The following is a 27,795-nucleotide window of genomic DNA, read 5'->3' on the forward strand; positions in this document are numbered from 1 at the left end:
TACGTCTATGTCAGCAACCGTGTGAATCGCATACGAAGATCTACGAAGCCCGAACAATGGCATTACGTTCCTACCGGTCAGAACCCTGCAGATCACGCCACTAGACCTGTGGCTGCAGATGCTTTGGCTGGCACGACTTGGTTGACAGGACCGAAATTTCTTCGGGAATGTACGGACGCGCAGAGGGAGGGCACAGCCTTCCCGCTTTTTGAACCAGATCAGGACAAGGAAATCCGTCCTCAAGTGTCTGTCTCGGCAACTCGCGTAGGAAATCAACAACTGGGGGCTCATCGCTTCGAGCGCTTTTCGACATGGACATCCTTACTGCGGGCCGTGGCATGCCTGGTGCATATCGCTCGTTCCTTTCATAACCCTTTGGCTGATTGTCACGGATGGCATTACTGCAGCAAACCTCGAAGCGCGGATGAGCTGAACGAGGCGAAGAAAGTAATCCTTCGTTGCGTCCAACACGAAGAATTTCCAGAAGCCGTCACATGTCCCCGTGCGGACGCAGCTCAACAAAGTCGCATTTCGCCCAGCAACCCTTTGTGTGAGCTCGACCCGTTCGTCGACAATCAGGGCCTGTTGAGAGTTCGTGGACGCCTATGGAACTCCGACCTCGACGAAGCGGAAAAGCATCCAGTCATCGTTCCGGGTCGCCATCATGTAGGCTTATTGCTGATACGGCACTATCATGGAAAAGTTAAACATCAAGGGCGACACTTCACCGAAGGAGCTATTAGAGCTGCCGGGTTTTGGATTATCGGCGGAAAAAGATGCATCGGCGCCATGATTCATCATTGTATCACATGCCGCAAACTTCGAAGAAAATTGGAGCATCAGAAGATGGCCGACTTGCCTGAAGATAGGCTAAGCGCGGACCCTCCGTTCACCTACGTGGGACTGGACGTTTTCGGCCCTTGGATGGTCGCCTCACGTCGCACAAGGGGCGGTCTCGCCCACAACAAAAGGTGGGCAGTCTTATTCACGTGCATGGCCATTCGTGCAGTGCACATAGAGGTCATTGAGTCAATGGATACGTCAAGCTTCATTAACGCCCTGCGAAGATTCCTTGCGCTCAGAGGCCCAGTGAAACAGCTCCGTTCAGACAGGGGCACGAACTTCGTTGGTGCCTGCTCTGAGCTCAAAATGTCGGCTGTTGGCTTCGAACTTCGTAAAGTTCAACGCTTCTTGAGCGAGCAAGGCTGCACCTGGATTTTCAATACACCTCATTCCTCCCACATGGGTGGCGTGTGGGAACGCATGATAGGCATGGCTCGCCGGATCCTGGATTCAATGCTTCTGAACGACGGCTCTCCTCGCTTCTCCCATGAGGTCTTGACCACATTCCTAGCAGAAGTGACCGCCATTATAAACGGAAGACCATTGGTTCCAGTCTCCTCGGATCCCGAATGTCCCTCAGTGCTCTCCCCTGCAATGATCCTGACGCAGAAACCTACGTCGTCAACAGCACCTCCAGGAGATTTTAAAAGTCTTCATGTGAAGCAGTGGAAACAAGTTCAAGCTCTTGCCAACAGCTTCTGGCATCGCTGGAGAACACAGTTCCTGCCCACCCTTCAACGCCGTCGCAAGTGGAAAACCGATCGACCTAACCTTCAAGTTGGCGATCTTGTGCTGCTGAAAGACGTGGGCGCTAGACGCAACGAGTGGCCAATGGGACGAATCACCGCTGTGCGGCGAGGGAATGACGGTAAGGTGCGCAAGGTGCAACTCCAGACAGTTAAAGACGGCAAGAAGAAAACCTTTGAAAACCTTCGCCGGATCAAAGTGACTGAACTCGTTTGTGTGCATGATAGTGCATGATAGTATCTGGTATCCTACGGGACACCAGCCGGGGGAGTGTGCTGCCACTTACAAGGCACGGGTTTCGTTTCTTTGCTCTGTATTCTTAGCGTGTGAATTTCTTGTACTCAAACCAAATGATATCAGTCGAAGTATACACGGAGGGGCAGATTGGAGGGAACCATAACATGCCACCCATCTCGAAGCGGGATCCCCGGTGTTGATACAATTCGAAGAACCCCTGTCTGACTCCACAGGCCATAACCACAACAAGTGTCGGGTTTAACTCGGTTGCGTTACAGCGGTCTGGCTGGACGAGGTGGGTGGCTTCGGTGTGTTTGTGGTTCGCTCCGTTTTCTTTTCTTTCCGTTTGTGTACAACGCTTTGGATCTCTGTACCACGTGACATTTCTTCTCTCCCTTGTGTCTTATGTAGACCAACTGTTGAGCTCTCGCTCTCGTCTGTCTGAACATGTAACTCAAGGTGAAATACAGGAACGTTTTTTCACCTCTCCACGAGGTTTATCTATCTGACGAGTCAGTTTTCTTAATCATTCTGATGAGGTCAGAATAGTGGGTACAAGTAACCCTTCGATACGTCCGGTACACTGTGGCTCCTGGCGTCAGCAGGGATGTCGTACCAGTTGCTCCAGGCGGCACATGGCACCTGCAGCTTTCGTAGGCACCGCGTGCCCCTTGAAGTCATGTGGCACATTTCTTAAAAAATGTGCCAATTGATCAGACGCACTGGGTTTAGAGTGTATTCTTGCGAATCGCGCTTCGCACAGCACCCTTTACCAATAGGGAGTAGTACTGGGCATTAATCGCGAACCCTTGCTGCACGAAGTGCACATGAATTCTACCCCGCATGTTGCAGAATGCAGTTCGAATTGACTTCCCAGCACACCACTGCATCTTGCTTTTCTTTTGCGGAGGCGAGCCTGATGTCCCCATTTTATGCTCATTCTTCTTGTCTATGTGGTGAAGTGATTCATCCAGCTTTCTATCTTTCCTCCTTTCTATCTTATCATCCAGCTTTCATCTAATGATTCATAGAAAAAATTGTCCCCGGCACTGAAGTCGATTCAGCAGCTGCGCAGAGGCTGCCATGCACGCTACCTTCTGGTAAGAAGTGAGGTGATAGGGAGTCCACCTGGCATGGACTTCACACATCAGTAACTACACGTGAATGATTGTCTCCACACTCCCAAAACTAACATTAGGGCTGGGTACGCTGAGCTGCAGTGTCCAGAACTATAACTGGACAGTTCATGGGGTTGGCTTGCACAACACCTGCGGTGATCACCCGCACTCGCTCACCCGCAGTCGGATGAAGTTGTCCATGTCATTCATTCGTCACCGTATCCCGTCCTTCACCAAAATGTCTGCACCATTCGTACAGTCCTCTCGCTTCACACGTTTTGTTCCCATAATCTGCCTGAGATCTTCGCAAAATCACAGCTGGTGTGAAGTTCTCATTCCCAAGGAATTTCATTATTCATTGCTGCTCTACAGCTGCAGACATAGTACTCACCGGCATGACAGCTGCCACTAATCCGTCCTCGTTCGTCGTCCTTCGACATACGGTAGTTTTATTCAATTACATTTACTCACTGATTTTTCACGAGCAAAAGTCTTTTTCAACATTGAAGGCTCTTCTACAGTCTAGAATGCGCTAGAAGATATCGAACCTGCCGCCTGTTTCAAAGTTACTCCCCAGAGTTCTCGATAGGTACCTTTTACAAGCTACATTAGCGCACAACACAACATTCCATCGCGAAGGTACAATTCTACTGTTACAGAAGCTACTGTTCAACGGAAAACGGATGGAAATTACGTTGTTGCTGAAACTGTTCGAAATATTTCCGCGCCGCTGGTAAATCGATATCAGATGTCTACACAGTGTCTGGAGCGACGAAATATTCCTGGAAATAAAATTAACGGTCACACTGTCAAGAGATTATGCATGCCAGTTAGCCTTTCAACTAATCTACTCATTTTAAAATGCCTTGAGGAGCGAAGAGGAGCCGAAGAAGAACGAGTCCATACATTGAAATATATTTGAAATTACGTTACGTCATCCCTTACCTGGCCCGCAAAACGTAAATTCTTCCTCAGCGTAGAATATAGGCTCGGCATCTGTTTGGCCGTTTCGTACGGTGTGGGAATCTCTTTCTTTCCCACCTGAACCGTGACACGTGTCATCATGGTCAGGAAATCCATGCGGTGGAAATTTTTCTCCAGGACTTCACAGAGCGTCTGAATGAAGGATAATCCGTGATTTTCGTCTCTCCACGCGTGCAGACCTGCAACATAGCAGACAACATGTCGAACATCAAATCATTCCGTAGGGAGAGCAACATTTTTACGATCGGCGTAGTGTGAAAGGAGTACGAAAGCGACACCTTTGTGTGGGTAGAAGTTAGTATGTTCCTTAGAAACAAGTCGAGCGATCCTCCCCACGACAACGGGATTGGTCTTCTTTTCAAGGTATCCCTTTACTGCAACCTAAATAGCATATGTGGTACTTGTGGTAATGCAATCCACTCCATGAGTGCTTGCACGCTAATAAACGGTAGTGTCAGTGCGTTCATCTTTTCGTGGCATCTTTTCGTGGCAGGACGCAAAACGATGAATGCTTGATAGGGGAAGAAGTTAAAGCTCGACGTAATCCTAAATATATGGGTATATTTCCTTTACATTTTATTCGCGTGGGTATGCATGTATGTGTGTGGGCAGCTTAGTGGGGAGTTAAAAGAGCATGAAAGTGGCACTTGACATGGCTCGAAACCCTGCCCCCATCTGTCGAGCTGCCTACCAGGAGTCACCACGAAAAATATTTTCGCTGTGCGGTGTATTGTCATTGCGCAATAAAATTTACAAAACATTGCCGGAGGAAGCAGTCGCGGGCGAGAGACACGAGCCCCGCGAGACCTCGAAACTGCTCAGTGCCTTTTTTTGTTGTTGTTCTTGTTGTTGTTTTTTTCTTCTCAGCTCACGCGCCGCCAGGGCTGGGCATAAACCCAAGCAGCACAATGTACTGAAAGTCGAGTGCAATAGGGGTGGACGGGTAGGTGGAAGGCCTTGAACAGACTTGTGAAACTAAAGAACATTCATAAAACGCATACCGGCCACCCCTATTGCACTCGACTTTCAGTACATTGTGCGGCTTGGGAATACATTTTTTTGAGCGCTTAATATAAATACAAAATACTTCCTTGAAAGGGTATTTAAATGCTCCCCATAAATACTTGTTAATATCAGTATTTAAATACCGTAAGTACTACTATAAAATATGTGAGGAAGATGGCATCTGGAATTACAGAAATAATGATTATCATACCAACAAAACTGCAAGCAACAAGAACATTTATTTGTTAGATTATCATTGCGATTTTAATACTAGAAGTTCCCCGAAGCCTCCATATTTTAAGCATCTTTTGTTCAGCCGTACAATCGCATTCGCAAAGGAGAATAGCATCTCCACATGTGCTGATGGCTCGTATTAAATTTGACGAAGGTGCTTCGTACAACAAGGTAATCGGATAGTCGTGACCGTTGTCTGCAACAACAGTGAAAAACCCGCCATCTAAAATGGTTGTCGCATGCGGATGCTGGCGCAAACACAGTATAACTGCGCCCCAAACTCGCCCGTCTTCCCGAAACGTCAAATGTAGGAAATTTTAGGATATGAGTCAGTATATTCTATATTTAGGAGTATTTACAACAATAACTACTCGAAAATTGGTATTTAACCATAGTTATAAATACATGTTTTTGAGACTCTATTGAAATACAAAATATAAATACATGTATCTATATTTTAAATAGCATTTTAATTACAATGTATTTAAATACTGCCCATCCCTGCGCGCCGCTTATACATTCTCTGGTCACGAGCCGGATACGTCGCCCGTGATACGTCACGGTGTCTTCTCCACTGATCTCTATAGTATAGGCTGGATCGCGCATAGGGTGCTCCACAGCGTGGTCACCGGCCTCCATATTGGTGGGCCCAACGCACTCTGTCGTCTACATTTATTTCAAGCGAGGCTGCCCGTATTTTTTAAGATTTACTTTAAACTAAAGGGGATGTCATGCCAGTTTGTTGCAGCTTTGAGTACACTTCACACGGACAGAGAAAGAGGGATAATTTTTCACATGTAAGCTCTTTATTTTGAGGAAAAATCTGTTTATTCGTATCCCATGCATCTGACAACTCGGACTTGTTTGCATTGCTACTTCGCTGGTGCCATTGCGTACTAAAAAGTATGTGTGACTGCTCCTACAAATCTCAAGACCATGTATTTTCTATAAATAAAGCGCTTGTGCTTGCAGGTTCCCCTCACAGTCGCTGAGCTGTGCCGACGAACCGGATGCAGAACCTACGCCAATATGCCAATTTGTTCCACTGTTCTTCTAATCTGTGAGGTACGGTGGAACTAAATAAACTGCTGTGTTAACCTCGTATGTGCAGTCGCTCCTGCAGCGTGTGTGAAAAGTCATGCATGTTCACGCTCTTCGTGCGCAGCGCTTCGAATTTCTGTAATTGAATACGCTGACAGCTGAACAACTGCAAAACACTCGTGACAATAACGTTATTTTAAGACGAGGAATGGGGAGTTTCATCGCCAGGGTCCATACTCCACCCCATTGCTGATGGTGATGTGGTGAATAAAATAATGATCCCGTTCAGAATAAGGATCGAGGTTGTGTGTTCTGTAATACACACAGAGACACTCGTAGAACATAATACGATAACGGAAAAAGTCAAACGAGAACCATACAACACCAAACCACACAATAACGAACGAGCACCGCGAAACACCACACGAAAACCGAACAGAAACGAAAAAATATATATATATATAAAAACGGAAGTACCTCACCATAACAAGCAGTGTGAAATCTTTCTGAGCAAAGATAATGAATTTTACAGGTTGACATTCACCGAATTTTCTTCATGCGTATGCTCCCTGTGCACAACACTTACGGCCCCCTATTCGGAATACAGGCAGCGGAGAAGGAAAAGAAGGCAATTACCATTAAAAACTACAGGAACACGGCTGAAGCACGTTGAATACATCAGAACACTGATTCCTAAGAAAGACGCGTGCTAATCAGCAATGCGGAGCGTTTAAAGCGCAATACATACTCCAAATCAAATTTCTTCCCATTGTTTTTTATGGGAGCAGCCGGCGCCAGTGGGCCCTCCACATGGCGGCCGGTTGCCGCACCTCTCTCCCACGCGCCTCTCTCCTATGCGCAATCCAGCCTTTATACATAGAGATCAGTGGTCTTCTCGTTCACCGATGCGCTCTTTGCATGTGGAGAGAGTTTCTTAGAGGTGCGCGGAACAGAGCCTTGCGCGCCCTCTGTAGGCCACCTGCGCTCATCGTTCTTTCCCAGGAGCTCATTGTATTCGTTGCAGAAGACGTCGCTAGCGAAAAAAAAATAAAACAGGAAATTGAGGTCGCTTCCACGCCCCTCTTAGTTTAACATGTGCGGTGTTATGATATAGAGGAAGGAACGGGTGTCTACGACACCTGTAGTTCCATAAAGCTGAGAACTGTTGCTCATGAGGCGGTGCCCTGAGAGGCGTTCTACAAAAGCTGGAGTCTCGCTGCGAGGTGTAAGAAACACATGATCACTCTCAGTTTCCCAGCAGAATAACATTAGTCTCTTTTATAGCTGATTCTGAATAATAGCTGAGCAGCTGATTGACATCGTATAATTTTTCCATACTTGAAATAAATATAGTTACAATACCGGGGCTTGTGGCGTAGAAGACAAATAAATCAGCATAGCTGGGAAGCGTTTTTGTGAAGCTCCACGCGTCAGTATGAGCTGGACCGTCTTGTCGGACCCCAATGTCCACGTCATCACCGCGGCAAGCCTGGAAAGAAAGCGGAATTCCACATTACTGAAAAGAAAGCACAGAACTCAACCTTCGATACAGTCGTCAGTTTCCAATGTTTTTCACATTTCGGGGTATACTAAATGGTCCCCGAGTAGAAAGTCGATAAGGAATGCAAAAACGATTCCACATGTAAAAATGAATGCGCTAAAAGATCGTAGTTTCTGTAAAATCAAGCTTTAAACACTGGAGTTAATTGGGCCACTACCGCACCAAGCATCAAACGGAGGAACCGTATGCACATACAGAAATGTCGCATGGGCACATGCAATGCGTGACGCCAAAGGCTCAGCCACTACCAGTGCAGAGCGCCGTCTGAAAGTATCACGTTGTTATGCAACACATCGTCAATTATATGCATGAAACGAAATTTCCACGTTGGTATTACAACACGTAAAACAGGAACTGCACACACCACTCGGCGCCTGCGTTATTATTTATGACTTCACTAATCTAATAAGCCCCTCAACTGAATATGGATGTCGGAACTAGGACGACCTTCGCATCCCGAGCGCTCTTTCACTGAGGTTTGCCCTGGAGTTAGAGTGAGCATTTGCGAGATTTCTTCCTCCAATCTTCCGAACATTAGACTGAATGATGATGGTGTACAACTCGAGTTCGCTAGAAGTGTCTGTCACGGTGCGCTGTAAAAATGGCCACGAGACACGCTGACGTCGAGCCACTGCAAAGAACGCTGCCTTTGTAACTTCTGGTGGAAAGCACGAGGCGTACGCCTTTTCGCGATATTTAACGTAGCTACAGAAGTGTCGAAAAAACCTACTGTCTTCAACATATCAACATTGATAACGGTATCATCCTGTGCAATAGTCGACCTTCAGCATGCAATGTGGTGATGTTCTGTAATTAGTGTGTATTATTGAACGCTGCCAAACAACAACCGCCGCATAGGCTGTTTCACCTAATGCCATGCGATGTCAGGCATATGTATTAAGAATTAAGAGGGCAAATACACTGCAGCAGCAATGTATGGAAGTCCAACCTTGTCAGCTGCATTCGAAGGGAATACAGTACGCGTGGGACTCGGTTGTAGTGATTCGGATGGGTTTTAGTACCAGTAATCCCCGCCAGCAGACAGCTGTAAATTCGTTAGATAACCCTTGGTCATGCGCTGCGTACGGTAATGATGAGGTTAGTATGTATTCGCCTGAATTTTTTTTTTTTTTTTTCAGTATCCGAATTCGCCTAATTGCCATGCATAAGTGTGAATATGGTCGCATTATGCTACGACGAAATGTATTTTTACAGTGTATGTGAGATTTTAGGAGTTGTATCTTAACTATTCACTTTAATCAAACCAGTTTCAAACCACTCTCTAAGCATCACATTCGCAAGTTTTAGAAGCAATTCATATGCATGCTACATGACAACCGAAACCTGGGAAGAGACTCATCCATTGGTTCATGACGAAAGGATTTTTCCAGAAACATGTGACGCCTGAAGAGACAACGCGCCGCTGCTTGCTCTCGGACTACCACACTGACCGATGATATCAAGAGAATACAAAACGGGCGAAATCCAACGAGAGAAGACATCGAACCGAAGCTTTCTTTGCTTTACGGCTAAAGCGACAATCCTGACAGAGATGGGCCATGAAATTGCAGGTACAGGAGAGGATGAGGAGATCGACCGCGAAGCACAGAGCTGTGACCAGTATATGGAAATCACCACTCAGGCTAAGCTAAGTGCGAACCGTTATCGGTCTACGCCTGCCCTATCCTCCAAGCCTAATGACGATACAAGACATTCCAGAACCCGATCGTCAGCTCCGCACGTGAACATTGCAAAGCTTCCCGAACTTCAAACTGAGCCCTTTGTGGGAGAGTTATCTTGTTGGCAATCATTCTGGGACCACTTTGAATCGGTGATACGTAACAACCGAACACTTTCCGTCACTGCCCGAAGTTCCAATATGTCCGATCTCTCAGCAAGAGCAAAGCGGAACTCGCCATCAAAGGGTTGACCCTTACGGTTGACAACTATCAAACCGCAATCATCATCCTACGGCAACAGTTTGGCAACAAAGGGTGTATCCTCTGAACACATGGATCACCTTCTATAATTACCCACCATTCATTCCTCTCATGATGTGGTAAAGCCAGCGCAAGTTGTATGAAAGCTTAACCGTAAGGATGAGTAATCTAAAACGTCTACAGGTTCCTGACAGTGCCTACTATATTATAGTCCTCACAGCATTACGGAAAAAGCTCCCGCCCGACCTCGAGCTTGAATGTCACTGTCAGGAACGTCGTAATGAGGTCAGCTCATCAGCACCGTCACCCCCACCAGTTTTCGCCCAAGACCCGTTGCCCCAGCAGAGTTCGACTGGTTCGACTGATCTCATGTCACACCTGGCTTTCCTACGGAAGGAGATTGAATACCGGGAACGAATGATACGCCGCAAGAAGGAAACTGTATCACAATACGATTCTTCTCCTGAACCTTCATCCCGACTTCCTTCCGCCTCTGCCTTGGCGACCCGCATGGATCCTCAAATTCTCAAGTGCGTACTTTGTGGATCCACACAGCATTCCATTCAAGAATGCAAGGCCCCACTCTCCTCCGCAGAAAAGCTTTCGAAGTTGCGGCAGTCCGTGTGTTGTTTTAAGTGCGGCAAACGACAACGTATGGCCAAGGAATGCAGGTCTGCGGCACGGTTATCTTGTACACACTGCAAGGGCCAGCATCTCACGTCTTTTTGTTGCAAGAACGTGCAGACCTCGAGTACTTTCTCCATCGACTCAATCGAGAACGTCGGTTCTGGTGACATCGAAAGTGAGAGCCCCGCCGCAAACAGGCCATTCAACGACACTATGCCACAGTCACATTTCATTGCAGTCAACGTCTCTACTCTTCATGATACTGCATCCGTCCTCCCAGTAACCGCTGGCTCCTCGGTACAGATCCAGAAAAGGGCCAACGTGAAACACCGAAGGCATATACCATGGGTGATTCGATCAAGAACCCAGTGCTCGCCGAGCGTGTGCTCGGGACTGTAAAATGGTGCAACTTGAAGAACGGCTATGGATTCATTAGCCGGAACGATACCTATGAGGATGTCTTCGTTCAGACGAGCATCACTCGCAACAACCCGCAAATACTAAAGCGCAGCTTAGGCGATAGGGAAGTGGTCAAGCTTGACGTCGTTCTTGGAGAGAAAGGTCGCGATGCGGCCAACGTGACTGTGCCCGATGTAGAAGCCGTTCCAGGACATCCGTATGATGCAGGCCGCTGTCGTTTACATCGGTTGGTCTCCAGACCACGTCGCTCGATGTCCCACAGAGGTCCACCACCCTAGGAAACGTAAGACCTTCCCGACTTCAGACGTCTCCTGCCGCAGCGTCGAGGACCCATACTGAGATCTCTTAACCAAGGGTTCTACCGTCGCCCTATAGAGGTCTCTACCCTGTAACACCCTTCATGTTGAACTTCGCAGGGCGTATGAGTAGGAAGAGCATGACAACATCACAGACCAGCAAGTAAGACTCAGACCACAAAGAAGGTACTCTGACATGTATTTTAAACGTCATCGCAGACGATCAACGAGCGAGCATGACAACGTAGACCTATAGGGATAACGAACCACGGCTATGACACAAGACGGTAAGGCCGTCATTTACTCCGCGTCCGCCTCTCAGCAGAGCCTAGCCATTGAGACAGTCGAGGTTAAAGTGGCTACACGGAAGAAACGACTCGGTAGGATGAGGGGGACCCAGAAACGAAGTGGCAGCGTGACCACATTGTGATGTTTCGTTCATTTTATCGTTTGCAGCACACAGGCAGCACAAACAATCTAGCAGTAGGTGGTGTGATGCTGCAACCCTCATCCGGTTTTCAAGCATCTCTTGGCAGGCCACCTCTCGCTCGTGGATTTCCGATGAACCCCCAGGACACGACAGCGCTACTGGAGCATCCAAGGTGGCACTTTCAAGCGGAACAATCATTCGATGGCCCGTCCAGCATTTACGAACACTCTATACTCCAATTTCTGCATAAGCAGTAGCTGTAATATCGTCTACACCACGTCACCATTTTGGGCATTACGTGCATCGATCCCACCATCCTCATTTCGCCGATGGGGAGTATAAGGAACTGAAGAAGAAGAGGGCTGGGGATCACGTGCACCATCTGCGAGCGTGTTCTGTTTCGTTTTCCTACACTGAGCATTTAAGTTTTCTGTTCGCATCAAACGCTCCCTTTGTACAGGTCGGGGAATCATCCTTGTCCTACACATGTCTTCCACTTCTACATCAAAATGAGCATTTGTGACGCACGCAACATAAAACATCCGGTACCGAGGAGCATTGGAAGATGAAAATGCCGAAAGGAAGAAAACATCTTATGGCATGCTCTGTAAGAGAGAGAGGATGCAACACCACATTTCTATGCTTTCAAACCATACTCAGTCACTGCAGAAAAGAAAGAATTGCTAAAATCTGTGTCGATTTTGTAGTTTCCTAGTCTCGAGAATGCTACAGTTTTACAGTGTTGTTCGGAGGTCACAGATATTTTCTCGCTGCTCTCGTTTCCAAAATCACTTGTGGACGCATAACCCCAAATACAATCCCGCTATCAAAGCAGCGATTCACGTCCTCGGTATCCAAGAGAACCTCTGTTTCCACTTAAAGGACCTTGAAGTAACCATGAATGCAATGACACATTTCTTTTGACTATTACATATGAAGGTTACAAAATAGTATCAACAACTTTACTGTAAGATAATTAATGATGAGATTCATCACCAGGAGCGATACTATACCCCATTGGTGATGTGCGGAATGAAATAACGAGCCCCTTCACAATAATGATCGAAGCCCGATTTTGGCCAGGTAGGTTAAAAAGAGCTTTGAGCGCATAGCGTTCGTGGGCTGAATTTTGTCCAGGGACCAAGCAATAGAAGCGATTCTGATAAGGAGAAGAGGCGAGAGTCTAGCGAACTCCAAGAGACCAAGAGAGTCTAGGAGACCCGGAGAGTGCGGTTGGAAAAATGTTTGTATTGCGGGCAACGAAAAACAATGTGCTCCAGATCCTCTAGAGCACCGCAGTGACAATAACTGGGAGAGTCAACTTGTCTCAAGCGATAATACCACTGAGCTGTAAAAGCAACATCGAGTCGCATTCGATGGATTAATGCTGCATCTTGACGAAGGGTGTTTTGTGGCATACGGAAAGCGAGCGTTGGATCAACTCTGCTCGGCATAGAGCGGGAGGGGGAAGAATGGCGGTTGTCAACTAGAGGGAAGCCATGGTTATCACGAGGCATCGCAGGATAGAGCGGCGGTTTCCTCGCTGCTGCGATGAAACCGCTGCTGGTGCAATGCTGGTCCGCTTCCGATACGACAGAGACCTGCCTCGGTGCGCTGTCCGCCAGCTCATTCCACTCGGCACCACAATGGACTGGAACCCACTGGAGAACCAGCGTGCTGCGTACATATTTGGTAAGTCATTCACACATCCGAGAGTAGGGATACAGGATAGTAGGGGAGATGAGCCTCGTATGCCAGCATTTTCAATAGCTTCCAGTGCAGATTTGGAGTCGGTGAAGACAGCCCATTCCCGGAGGTAAAATCAACGATGTCCTACAGAAAGAAAACAATGGCATAGAGTTCTACAGCTGTTGATGAGGTTACATGTGAAACACGTCGCATGTGTACTACGCGAGCGGATGGTATGGCGGATGGTATGGCGGATGTCAACGAGGAGTTGGCGTTTCTGGACGCGCCATCTGTATATGTTGCTGTAGACATAGACAACCTCTCGTCTACCAGAGATAATTTTTTTTTTGCATATCATGGTTTCAGAGCAACTGTGTTTTTCTTTTTATAGGTGCTTGGGCTATCTTGGGCATCGGTGGATATGAAAATAGTGGTAACCTACCCTAAGAAACATCTCTTTGCACATACGCTCGACTGTAGCCCTCTGCAGTTCCCTGTGAGGTAAGGGGAAGCAGTTCTCGCTGATGTGTAACTATGTTGTTCTCCAATGTTCCTGATGTTCTGCGTGCTTCCTAATCTTACTCTAAGTGGGAGCCTCTTCAAATTTTTTGTCAACAAAGTACTGTAAATACAGTAGGTAGAGGGCTCGAACTGTTTTCCAATCACACGCTTGTCGTGTGGTTAACGAAATCGAACTTTTTTGCAGATGCTGCTGTGAAAGTCAGTAGGCAAGTGTGATGTAGAACACAGGGATGCCAGAAGCTTGCTAGAGAACCGCACAACATGCACGAGCAGCAGACAAAATATTCTTCAAAAGGTACAGAACGAGCATTTCTGTGCTTAGTCGTTTTGAAACATTCATGGTATTGTATGGAGAACAGTGTGACCATGTCATTCCGCCATACGTCACCCAAACAGCTATCTGGCAATGTTGCAAGATTTACTATAAGGTTTATTCACTGACGTCACCTCAGCGCCATACTAAAGGTCCAGCAATGTTACGCCCTTGCATTCGTTTGCTGCCATATACTTTTTACGTGACTATTAGCGTCGAAAACGTGGAAATCGCTTGGATATGCTACAAATCACAAAAGAACAAGTTTCACACACCAGATGTACGGTGAGTATAATATGGGTAACGGCTTGGATGGGACCTACTATATGGTGGCCGACAGTGGCGGTCTCTTCCGGATGACGTCATGTGAATAGAGCTTATAATTTGACGTGGTGATAGAGCTCTTGCTTTGTAATGCCTTTTATAATATAGTATACACAATGTTTATCGTTACCCTGTACATAATTTTTGTATCGAAGTCGTGAGAGCAGCGCAGATGTTGTTTTTACATAATGCAATGACGGAAGTGCTGCGCCAATCATGGAGTGCTTCGCAGTCGCATGCTGGACCAATCGAGGACGCACCCGTCACGAGAAAACGCCTGTCGCATTGATGTATTAACGACTGCGCTCTTCAGTTTGTTTTCTCCGGTTCAGGGACATGTTGCCAATGTACACCACCTCGCTTGCATTTTGCTTATATGTTCATCGCTATCCGAACTGAGAGGCACGAGGTGATTTCCACGCTTAGACTGATTTTCGATTCCCAGGGTAGCTTGCCGTCTCTGTATAGGTATTGCTTAAACTAATTTACGACTGCCACTGTAACTTGCTACCCTTGAGAATTGCTCAGCCCTTAGGCAAAGAAACACATTGCGTATGTGGACACGAAGTTCGCCCCCACTATGCACAGGTTCCTCAGAAGCAGGTCAGGCTTGTGAGTCACCAATCTCACTCCTCTATGTTGAATTGAAAAATTTCCAAGACACAGCGAAAATGAAATTAACTTGGGGAGCGGTCATTCCACATTTTAAATTAGTAACTGTACAGACCCGGAGCCCTGTGATGGTGGATCGTGAAACTCCGCTGAAACGCTAGTTTTTCCTGGGCGAATGGTTGTGACAGAGGGCTTCGAGGCACTTCCATCACTGATAATGACAAACTGTAGGAAGAGACGCGACCAGCAGTATGCGGTTTGTCATCATAGAATATAGTTAACTCTTTAATTAGGGAATTTTGAACAAAAGCAAGATAGTAGAACTGGAAACAATCCTCGTTGAAAGCTATTCTGTCCCTTGAAAATAATCAGCCCGTGTTGTATGAGCTGAATTCGGTATGCAAACGAGCCAAAATCAAAATGGCGCACATCATCTACGACGACAGACGCTAATGTGGACTGGAGAGCTGTTTATCTGGCTAGCTGATCGGCACCTACTCCAAATCGTGTGGCCCGCAGAAATCAGCGCTGGGCTTCCTATCTTCTCGGTCAAAGCGGTTTTAGGGATGGGTATTTTAGCTCTTGTATCTTTCGGGCTTTGTTAAACGTGAAATGGAACGAGACGAGACTCTTATTCCTGAGATCCATAATTAAAAAATTGGTTCATAAATCATAGGGAATTAGTCACCGTGTAGTTGTGTATTTCTTTCGAGAGAAAGTCCACCTAGCCGTATAACTCAGTTGCAAAAGCGGCATCCATGCTGCTTTTTTTTTTCTTTTTTTCAACTAAAAGTTCTCTAAAGGATAAAATTAATTACCCCATATACAGCTTATTTTCACAGCGACAGCTATTAGAGTCTCGTTTCCCTGGGGTCCCGGCATCGTCCACATGAGGTAGTCACGCACAGATTTTCAGCTGTTGCTGCAATTCGTGTTGTGTGACTCTAACGGTTCTGTGATTTTTGTACGTGCAGCATCTTTTATTTATGGGTCTACCAGATCAGTGTTGATACCATTTTTGCTCTTATGTGGGCGTAGACAAGCATTCCGTGAAAGAGTGTGCATAGCCAGTAAATAAACTAGTTAGAACTAGCAGGCTACATGATGCTTCCTGGCGTGTTTTGTTCTATTTTCTATCCACAGTGAGTCACTGGAGGCAGCGCTCCAGCACCAACAATCGCTCATCGGAAAAAAAGGAATGAGGTGGCCTTCCAACACCCTGCTGCCAATTCAACACTCATCAGTCAAAACACAAGACACCTGTTTGGCAGCAAAGTCAATCCAGTTTTTGACTGAGTTTTGTACCATATACTTTGTGTGTGGTTTGCTGTGAATAAATGTTGATGCTCAGATCCTTGTTTGCTATCAATACTATCACATTTCTGCATGAATGCATGCCAGGATGGTAGCAATGCTAGTCATGGTCTAACGTAGTCTAAGGTTGGCTAAAGTAAGGTACAGGAAATGTATAATCCTAGGCCTGTCGCCTGAATGAAGGGAAAAAATTGGTCTAGCTGTAGACTTCATGTATAATACACGGTTAAGTGTCTGACCCTGTTCCAGACATCAGGTCAAAAGAATGTCTAAATCTCGGCTAGGAGCATATACCTTGATGTCTAAGGCTAGATGGATAGGTGGCGTAACGCTAGACGTGTTATTTGACGTCTAGTGGACGGATAATTGACATTTGGTCTAGTGCCTAGACATTCTATAAACATTCCTTATCTCTTTTTTTAGACTTAATTCAAACGTCTACTAGCCCACAATGTGCTCCCTGGGTACCTGCTATCACCAGGACAAACACCATGTGCAGTCCGTTTGGCTTTTCATCGTCCGGTTCCTCCCCGTACGCATTGTGCGTCCTCTTAACGTCGAACATTCTTCCAGGATATCGAAATTTTTTTCACCATGAGTGTTGTCATTGGATTGTCTTAGAAAGCATAATGCAACATTTGTAAAAACAAAGAGGGCCAAGTATATTGCAGATGACATTCATGATATCTGCCACAGCAATCCGAGACAAGACCGACTTACTGCAACGCTGTCTCCTGTTACAGCTGCCACTGCCTCTCGCAGTGTTGCCAGGTCACTTAGACAGAAATTGACGAAGTCGGCATCAGAAAATTCAGTAGAATTCAGTAGATGCACTAAAAACGAGGTCGAAACGCTCCACGACGGCCAAACTAGTGGGCCATATGATAAATAAACATGAACTATCACGATATGAAAGAACTGAAGTTCTGAGGCTCGAACAACATAGAAAGGACTGGTAATCCAGAAGATGTGGGTTGGAGTCCTACAGCTGGCTTAAAATGCTGCTGGCAGTTCGCAGTTCAAATGCTACTGCTGGCAGTAAAATGTACTTTTTATATCGTGTACATAGCAAGCACACACTTGCATATTGTCATTCCATCACGTACCCTCGCTCATATTGTCGGGGATTAAGAGGGAGCAACTCAGCGGGACAATCGAGAGGTTTATTCTGACCAGCAAGAAGAAGCAGGCACGCGCGATCATTCAGATGCGAGCACGATCAGGGCATCGTCTTCATTATCTTCACGACATTACCCCCCCCCCCCCCTCCTTCGGAAGGCTGGGCTGGGGGTTCGGCCGGCCGGACGAAAGGCTTCATACGCAATACGTGAACAACTTCTGTTCCACGTGAGCGGCGGTCATGCGGCGGTACAAGGGGTGTGACCTCATAGTTGAGAGGGGAGAGCTGCGTAGTCACGCGATACGGGCCAACGTAGCCCTTCAAGAGTTTCGTGGAACGGGCAGGAAGACGAGTTGGTGTCCACAGGAGAACTTCATCTCCGACGCTGTATTCCACAGCGCGGTGGCGGGCGTCATACCGGGAACGGTCTTCGTCTTGCGAAGCGAATGTGCGTAGGCGAGCCAACTGACGAGCTTCTTCAGCGTTAGCGACGGCGTCGTCCACCAGGACAGGCGGAACGGCCTCGGGAAGAGAAGGCAGCAGGGTATCTAACAGAGTTGTAGGTTGCCTGGAGTAGAGAAGATAGTAGGGGCTATAGCCGATAGTGCGCTGTCGTGCGGTGTTGTAGGCATAAGTGACGTATGGTAACACCATGTCCCAGTTGGCGTGGTCGCAGGAGACGTACATCGAGACCATATCGGCGAGTGTGTGGTTGAAGCGCTCAGTTAAACCATTCGTTTGTGGGTGGTAGGACGTCGTGAGGGCATGGACCGTGTTGCAGGCGTCAAGGAGGGAACGAACGACAGCGGACAAGAAAGGGGTACCGCGGTCACTGAGAAGGGTACGAGGCGCACCGTGTCGACGGACTATGCGGTGGAGGAAAAAGTGGGAGACCTTGTCCGCAGTGTCTACAGGGACGGCTTTGGTCTCGACGTATCGTGTCAAATGATCTACAGCAACCAATATCCACCGGTTTCCACGAATAGAAGGCGGGAAGGGTCCCAGAAAGTCAATGCCGAGCCGGCCAAACGGTTGAGACGGGCAAGTGGTTGGAGGTGCGCGGGAGGGAGTCCAGTAGGGTGCTTGCGCCGTTGGCAGGGTGCGCAAGAGCGAACGTGTTTCCAGACGGAGCGTTACATGCCGCGCCAGAAAAAGCGATCGGCGAGTCGAGAATATGTCTTGAGAAACCCGAGGTGTCCAGCAGTTGGGTCATCATGGCACGTGCGGATGATGTCAGTTTGCAGAGATGCCGGCACAACAAGCAGCCAACGGTTGCCGTCGGGGCGATAGTTCTTGCGATAGAGAATGGAGTCGTGCAAGGTGTACAGCTTGGCTTTTCGCTGGAGGCGTCGTGGTGCCGGTCGATCTGTGTCCTCTAGCACTTGTATGAGAGGGAGGAGAAGAGGATCGCGACGCTGTTCAATGTCAAGGACCACAGTGGAGAGAGGGCAAGTCGTGTACAGAGCGGAGGTGACGGAATCGTCATGGGTATCTGGATGTAGGCGAGAAAGAGCGTCCGCGTCGGAGTGTTGTCGGCCAGACTTGTAGGAAATAGTAATGTCGTATTCTTGCAGCTTGAGCATCCAGCGGCCAAGGCGGCCTCCGGGATCTTTCAGATTGGAGAGCCAACATAGGGAATGGTGATCTGTCACGACACTAAAAGGTCTTCCGTAGATATAGGGACGAAATTTGGAGATTGCCCAAACAACGGCCAAGCATTCTTTCTCGGTGGTCGAATAGTTACGCTGTGGTCGAGAGAGAGTACGGCTGGCGTAGGCGATGACACGTTCCACACCGTTAACTTTTTGGACGAGGACAGCCCCCAATCCCGTGTCGCTAGCGTCGGTATGGAGTTCAGTCCAGGCACCTTCAGCGAAAAACCCCAGTCCGTCGTAAGATGTTGCTTGAGGACGAGTAACGAGTGGTCTGCAGCCTCCGTCCAATGATATCGGGCGTCTTTCTTGAGCAGGCTGTACAGCGGTTCGGCGATGTCAGCGAAGTGAGGTATGGAACGGCGGAAGTATGAGCATAATCCAAGGAAGGCGTGCAACTGTTTAAGTGACGTGGGACATGGAAACTTCTGGACGGCTTCGACTTTCTTGGGGTCTGGATGTATACCGTGGCGGTCGACGACATGTCCCAAAACGGTGATGCGGCGACTACTAAAGAGGCACTTCTTCGAGTTTAGCTGGAGGCCCGCACAGCGGAATCGGGAGAGGACCTCAAGCAACCGGTCCACATGATCCCGAAATGTGGAAGAGAAGATAACAACATCGTCTAGGTAGCAAAGACACGTGTGCCACTTGAGGCCCTGGAGGATGGTATCCATCATTCTTTCGAAAGTTGCAGGCGCACAGTCCGAACGGCATTACCGTGAACTGAAATAGACCGTCCGGGGTGATAAATGCTGTCTTTTCACGGTCAGGTCGCGCAACTGGGATCTGCCAGTAGCCACTCCGTAGATCTAAAGAAGGACTCTAAAGGACTCGGACCCGTTCAAACAGTCCAGAAGGTCATCGATACGTGGAAGGGGTACACGTCTTTCTTCGTAATTTTGTTCAGTTTGCGGAAATCGATACAGAATCGCCAGGTGCCGTCTTTTTTCTTCACTAGGACAACTGGCGAGGACCAAGGGCTCGACGATGGTTGCACTACGTCACGTTAGCATATCAGAGACATGCGTCTGGATTATGTTGCGTTCCGACGACGAGACTCTGTATGGACGGCAGTGAATCGGGGCGGAGTCTCCCGTGTTTATAGTATGTTCGACGGTGTGTGTGACGGGGCATGGTGTACTGGCACGAAGCCGAATTGGGGACAAAGCGTTTGGAGGCAGCAGGGTGTCCTCCCGTGCACATAATCGAACGGTCTCTTTCCTGTCATCGGGGAAGAGTGGTTCGCTGGGTAGCTCGTCCCAGGTGATGGTGCCGGTGGCGCAATCGACTAGAGCTCGAGTGTCGTATAAGAAGTCAGTACCAAGTATCATGTCAGAACCTCACGTCAGAATGAAGACGATGCCCTGATCGTGCTCGCATCTGAATGATCGCGCGTGCCTGCTTCTTCTTGCTGGTCAGAATAAACCTCTCGATTGTCCCGCTGAGTTGCTCCCTCTTAATCCCCGACAATATATACATGCACATTCAGTTTCTACTAAGTCACAGTTAAGTTACAGCAGTTCTTGTCTCCTATCATTCGCTCCGTGTGCAGCAGTCCAGTGATATGTTCGTCGAAAGCTGTTGACCTCAGAATATATCCGTTCCACGCACGCGCTCGAATGCGGCAAGCAGAGGAGGTTAACAACGAAACTTCCTACCGATCGAAGCTCGTCGGAACTTGTGATGTTTCCTATGTTACCGGGTATCCCGTGGAATACGCATACTTCTGCAATGCCTTTGCTATAAATTGGTTTACTTCGGCAGCCGCTCGCGTTTTTAAAGGTGTCTGTTTGCAGGTGGCATATAACGCGCAGACACCTCACTATGTCAAAACGACATGATTTTCTCGGTCGTCGCAGGCTACAATTAGAGGTGTGCGCCACGCTGCCGGACAATTTTTGCTCGCCGCCGACGCCGGTCCGCTGATCGGCGCACCGCTCTCAGTGAACGAAATTCTAATTTTCTTCTGCGGATTTTACAAGTCAGCAGGGTGAAAACATGAGTTCCTGGGAATAATATTGTGACTCTCTCATAGACCGTCCAGTTATTATGGCGAACTGGAGCTCCAGCTGTCAGCAGCAATGAAACAGCAATTGTATTTGCACCACCGCCAGCAAAATATGATAGCAATTTCGAGAAGCGTTTTGGCAGACACGGAGTAAAGGTTGGGAGAAAGAACACAAACATGCTAGTGTGAAGTCTCCCTCACCAATGCCCAAAGCACGTTCGCCATTTCTCGTGACACTTTAGGCTAGGTTGGGTTGGGTTAGCCAAACCAAATTTGAAGCTGAACTCACACAGATTCCAGCGGTGTCGGAAGAAAAAAAGAAAAACTCCTTACATCAAGAGCCAACTTCATCACAGACTGAACATCGCAATCATCATATTCGTACGAGAACATTCCCACCATCTGAGTCAGTGACGCGCTTCAGGGAGAAACCCCAATGGCCGATTTCAGGTATACATCGCATTCAACAAGGTGTTACAAAAAATGTCGTTTCTGATTCAGATAGCCTAATAAAAAAAAAGTACGGGTTTAGGAAGCAGACAGTTCGTGGGCGCTAGGCCGGAATAACCACCTAAAACGACTGTATCAAGAAATAATGCTACACCAGGTTGATTTTCACATTTCTGAATTGGTTTATACATGAGTCAGCTGCGGACCTAAGGGGGAGGGTGCATGGCTTGGTCCCCATATATTTCTACCAATAAATAGCGCTTCAATTGGCTTTACGTAGCGCATGTGTACAGCATGTTGTCCACTGTCGGAGCCCTACATCCAGAGGAAAAATCCTTTATCCTCTATCGCACAGAATACACGTAAAGGAAAAAACGAAAGAAAATATGGGTTTCACCGAATGAAGTGAGCCATGAATCTCAAGGCGACGATAAGCATAGCCCCAGCGGTCAGTCGGGGTGCATGGGATTCCGTGTCATGAGGCTTCTTTGCTTCTTTCTTTCTTTTTTTTTTATTGTTCATCTGCACGAGGCATACGATTTGTCGGATATCCTTCATAGCCTTTATCTTGACTGTCAGCAGGGTAGACTTCTCAGAGGAGGTAAATGTGTAATTTGACAAAAGCCCTGAGTACAAAATGCACTTTTATGTGCATGGAGATTAAATGCGCCGCCAATGTGCGTCCAAGAAATAGAGGTAAAAAATCGCTGAGTAACTGCCGACGCAGAAACGGGGGATGTGTCTCGAAGATTCCAGTATATCGCGTTGCCTAAGGCTGGAAGGAGTAAATGTTATTAAGATAGCCTAATAAACTTGATATTTGAGAAACAGACATTTAGCGGACTATTCCAGAGTCCCACTTTTACCAACAGCGGTAGTGGTTCTTCTTTTAGCTCATTTCTCTCAGCTCTCTCTTCACGTTAGGGTTTCTGTATAGCGATCGGAAACTGTAACAACATATTTCTGCCAATTCCTATTAAATCGCACACGCTGGAAGCATTTATGTGCGACGCGTCCAGCATAAATACAAATACTGATATGAAAATGCGGCTCGGTGACCTACGAAGTGTCTGAAATAAATTTGAGGACAGATGTTGAGCGCACCGCGCTAGCTACCAAGTAGTTAATCTGCTTTGGGGGCTGATTCACTCTTGTAACAGAGACGGCGCATGTAGCACTAGCTTGAACGACGGTTTGACAAAATAATGCAACTAGTTTTCACTGTTTTGAATTGTTGTTATATCTTTTGTTGAACTGATTTCCCTGCACTTCGAAACATTGGTGGCATAAATAACCATTTTGTGCCTCGAGTAAAGCCTGAATTATGTTTCGTATCAATGAAAAAAGAATCTCACATAGAGCCGAACGCAGTCAGTAAAGATATTATTTGACTAAAGTGACTTAAAGATGCTCGTTTATGAACATTGCGATGGCCGGCATCGTGCCTCCAAGAAAGATAGAAAATGCATCCTACCGCATAACAACGATTACTGCCGACGCAGAAAAGAGACGCCTCTCGAAGGTTCCAGTACATCGCCCGTTTCCAAAAGTGCACGGATTTGACCACCTTGGACCAGTATAGCTAGTCCAGGGCCGGATTGAATTTATGTATTAAAAAGGATTCCTTCATTTAACCATCGCTATCGCTCTTGAATACGGATTGTAATATGGCAATAGGGAGTTTCTCGATTGCATGCTCTGGAAGGGCCATGTGCCTAGACAGCGGAAGCTCCGCTTTTGTTTTGGTGTTGGACTTGCGGTTCTTGAAGCGAATTATGAATGTTGTGCAGGTTTGTGAAACGTATTGAGCTTGGCATATGGTGCAATGTGGAAGGTATATTACGTTTTGAGTCCCGCAATCAAAAGCACCATTCATATGGAATTTGAAGTTCGTGGTGGTGCTGGTAACGCCCCGCGCTGACAACATGAGGGGACAAATTTTGCATCGGGGTTTTTTGCAAGGCCTGCAGCCAAGGAATTATTTTTGTTCCCTCGTGACTTTTGAGTTCACCAGTACATCCCGTAAGTTTCGCGGTCATCTATAAACAATCTTGAGAGCCTCTGGGAAGACTTCCCGCAGATGTTCGGATTGGTGCAGAATATTGACATGGCGTTTCAGAATGGATCCGATGCCAGCTACATTTTGGTTGTAGGTTAAGGTTAAGCTCGGTGCCCAGTACTCATCGGTTTTTGATGAAGCTGTGGGCCGTTTGGGACCTAAACGGCGAGCTTTTTCAATTGCGTCATTAACGACATCGGGAGGGTAGTTGCGATCGGTGAATGCGTACCGTAGATCTCCTTCGAGATCGCTGTCCTCTGTGCAGATACGCCGGTATCTGCATGCTTGACTATAAGGTAGAGAGTTTGCAGTGACGGAGGTATCAGCTATTAAAGTGTAAATATTGATGACTGTCACTTGGTTTTCGGTACACCTTAGTTTCCAGTGACTGGTCTCTGACTGTGACGTCCAGAAAGTTCGTAGCTGTGGCTGAATATTGGTGGGTGAAATAAATGCTGAGGTGCGCGTTGCTGAAGTCTCGAATGAATTCCAGTAGTGTTCCCACCTCCAAAACCCCCACCCACGTGTGAAACACACTCGACATGACCCCGCACACAGAATTTATGACCTCCCTTCTGCGATCTCAACGCTCTGTGATTTTTCTTCCCCCACCGCTGTCCAAGCACACGAAAGTGAGTGTTCTCTGCTTGACCAGCTCCTTATATCTTTTCACTCGAAAAAAGAACGAAACGTCGCGCCTATGTAATTTCTAAATTAATTAAATGAAGTCATCTCAAAATATTCCTTTGGTGGTGCTCTGTGCGAACTTATTTCATTTGTGTATTAATACGGCGCCGTCTGAATCTTCAAGACCTTCGAGAATGTGTTTGCCAACGGCACCTGTACCTCCTCGCACCAGAGTGTCCACAACTAATGAACCTTGGAATAGGAGCAACATTGAAATCATCGGAACTTCTCTGCTCTAGCATCTACATGCCAGGTTTGGCAACACTCACCATGCTTCCTTGTTCCTAATAAGAGATCAAGCTTGCATATTCGATACTATTCCTATGATAAATCAGCTTCCTTCCCACGTCACTACGATTTTTTCTTTACGTTGGGACTCATGACCTTGAGGATTCACATCCCATTGAATGTTTCGAGGAGTACAAGATTGTGATCGATCATATCTATACTGCAAGACCATGGACAGCAAAGTTAATCGCGACCGTGCCTCCTCGCTTCCTCAATCGTCATCCAAGCTGCCCTGACTGGGTGCGCAATGCGCGGTTCAATATTGACACCCATCAGCTCAACAGAATGATCCTTTGGCTCGCTGCAAACGACGAAAGAGTTGGCGGCCTGGTTCATCGTTTCTATGACCCCCTCGACCCCCTTCAAGTTCTCGCAGCCGACGGACTGCACCTCAGCCCGCTCAGAACCGACATAATGTCATCGCAACTGTCGCACATAACACCTCTGATAGAAGCGCGATATTCTTCATATAGATGCAGACATCCGGTATTCCCAATGGGTTCACGAACACTAAGACCCTGCTGGTACCCAAAACAACCAGGACTACATGAAATGCAAGAGCGTAGACAAGACCACGGCCGCTCTGGATATGCAACCGAAACGGTAGAATAACCCACAACCCTGTCACAACTAGACCCCACACACCGTCTATGAAAGAAAATAAATTCGGAGCCTTCCTGGCATCCAGGAAGTTATCTGACAAAATCATGCGCTACGAGAGCCATTTCAGTTTCATCTCCAAACATATACAGAACAAATTAATTCCAAAAGGAGCGCGACTCTCATCCAGGCTGCCTTTTGCTAACTTCAGGGCAACTCATCTATCCGAGTGGGAAGCTGTCTTAGAGGATGCGTCGCTCGCCCTTCTCTCTCCTGCATCACGCCACTGTGAAGAAGATCAATTCACCGACCTATGAAAAAAGCAACACGAAATTGCTTCACGTCTGACGTCTACAGAGAAACGCGCATGGAAACGGGCCGTGAAGGACAGAAAAATGGAACGCGATCTTCCGTCGGCACACCAGGGAGCTGTGCAGTCACCTTAAGACCCGACTAAGGTCATTATTGAACCAAATTTGGCAGGCATTTCTTACAGTGCCCCCAAATCCATGGTAAATCTATCATCAGTAAGGCTAACAAAAATCGAGGAACGCCTTCTATCAAAAGAACTCTCTACTGTCCAAGTACAACTGAACTGAGTACGACTGAACTGAGAACCAAGTACAAAGGACTGAACGAATTCCAGCTGAACACAGATCTTGAAAACTCTGCCCGTAAACTGCGCTTGAGACTCTATACAGACGGCTTCCCCTTTCAATACAGGTTTCAGCTGGTCACCCCCTGAACACAGGGACCGCCATCTCGATAGTTACATCCAGGCTGTGCAAAAGGATGTCCTCAAAGTAACGTACATATATCTATAGGTCGAGGGGAGTACAAAAAATCAAACGGCCACGCAGTTTTACAGTTGTTGAAGGAAAAAGACGCGGACAACATATTTTAGGGAAGTTAGGAAGACTAGTTCATTTAATGGGCTGAAATGGGCTGAAAATGGGTTAAAAGTCAAATGAAAAAAAGGGTAGACGTTTCGACAGTGGCACTGTCTTCATCAGGACAAAAGGTGCACAGGCGGTTACAGATTGGTTAGGTTTGTTTGGTACGTGGACGTCATAACCGGTACAAAGCACGCCACAGGTTGTTGTCGGTGAGTGAAGTCCGGGTGGTGATGTCATTCTCCTTTGCTCCCTGTCCGTTTTCAGGGAAAATTTCTGGGCAATGTGAGTGCTCCTTCAGACTTTGTTGAAAAAAAGAAAACGAACGAAAGCAAAGAAAAAAAAGACAGAAAGAAACAAAAAGAAAGAAGCTCAACTAGGCGGCCAGATTTCTTACGTTGAAAGTCCTCCGAGATCTTCGTTAATGCTTGATTGGAATTTGTAAATGAGAGAAGATTCGCGTTGTTCCCTGCACCGGTCTGAGCTAAAATTTGACTGGAGAATGAAAAGTGATACATTATTTAGTAAATGACCTGGTTGTTTGAAATGACCAGAGACCGGGAGGTTTGGCTTTTTTGTAACGTCAGACCGGTGATTGTTCAACCTGATCCGAAATGATGTTTTGGTCTGCACTTCGTATTGTGCTTGGCACATGTCGCACTGAATGACATAAATGACTACTACAACCTCACCTGCACATGCGTTATCCCAAAAGTCCCATAATGTTGTTAATATATCGTCTCACACACATACCAATTCGGAGGTCTCACTACTTAGCCGTGGCCTCTCATTCTGCTCCAATAACAGTAAAATAACATCATCTGGATCTAGATAATTTCGCCCGTCGTCTACTTCTGAAGGTATACTTTCATGATAAGCCTAAGTCGGATCCCACCTTTTCAACTTTACACCAGAGGCTAACCGTGAAGAACTCTGAACATGTAGCTACGTGCGGTTCGAAAGAATATCCTTACAGCCTAAAATGAATTATCTAAACGGAAATCGTAACCAAATCTAACGCCTGCTGAACAGCGCAGCCTCCCTAATCTTCAGAATCGTAGCAAGTTAGTCATCAAAAAAGCTGACAAGGGTGGTGCAGTCGTGGTAATGGACAAAAACAATTACGTTAACGAGGTTCTTCCACAACTGTCTTGCACGTCATTTAACAAACTCCTCGAGGCTGACCCTACGGAGAAAATTACACAAGATGTTATCCGCAGTCTAAAAGCTCTAAAGGAAAGAAAAATGATAGATACCACCCTGTACGACTATCTACTCCCCAAAAACCCCATGGCAGGTTTTACATGCTCCCTAAAATCCACAAACCTGGAAATCCAGGGCGCCCCATAGTTTCATGCAACGTACAGCTTCCGAGAACATCTGAAGCTTTGTAGACCACCTCCTTAAAGATATACCTCCACAACTACAGTCCTACATTAAGGGTATCAATCACTTTCTTCAAGTATTAAGTAAACGTCAACCTTCTTCTTCCAGTCTGCTGGTCACGCTAGACGTTTCCTCTCGGCATCCTAACATTCCCCACGAAGATGGCATTGCCGCAGCTGAAAGGGCGTTTTCAAAATATTCTGATACCTCCTACCTTCCGTGTGTCCTATCCGCATTTCTCAACCTTATTCTCAAAAGTAACAATTTCGATTTCGACGGTAAGCACTACGTACAAGTCAAAGACACGGCTATGGGTACAAAAATGGCACAAAACTACGCTAATATTTTTATGGAAACTCTAGAGGAGGAATTTCTGTCCAAGCGCGTAAAGA

The 27,795-nt window shown here is 47.0% G+C and overlaps 1 protein-coding gene across 1 annotated transcript in view; it reads right to left on the reverse strand.

Moving 5' to 3' along the window:
• The window catches only part of LOC135379032 (caspase-3-like), a 179,280-nt gene that overhangs the window by 17,831 nt on the left and 133,654 nt on the right, over positions 1 to 27,795 (reverse strand). Inside the window, exons 8-9 of the mRNA XM_064612279.1 lie at positions 7,572 to 7,698; positions 3,891 to 4,108 (exon numbers count right to left, since the gene is read on the reverse strand). Of these exons, the coding sequence (XP_064468349.1) occupies positions 3,891 to 4,108; positions 7,572 to 7,698 (345 nt within the window). The remainder of the gene's footprint in view (positions 1 to 3,890; positions 4,109 to 7,571; positions 7,699 to 27,795) is intronic.

Source organism: Ornithodoros turicata, chromosome 1 (assembly GCF_037126465.1).
Source record: "Ornithodoros turicata isolate Travis chromosome 1, ASM3712646v1, whole genome shotgun sequence".
Lineage (NCBI taxonomy): Eukaryota > Metazoa > Arthropoda > Arachnida > Ixodida > Argasidae > Ornithodoros > Ornithodoros turicata.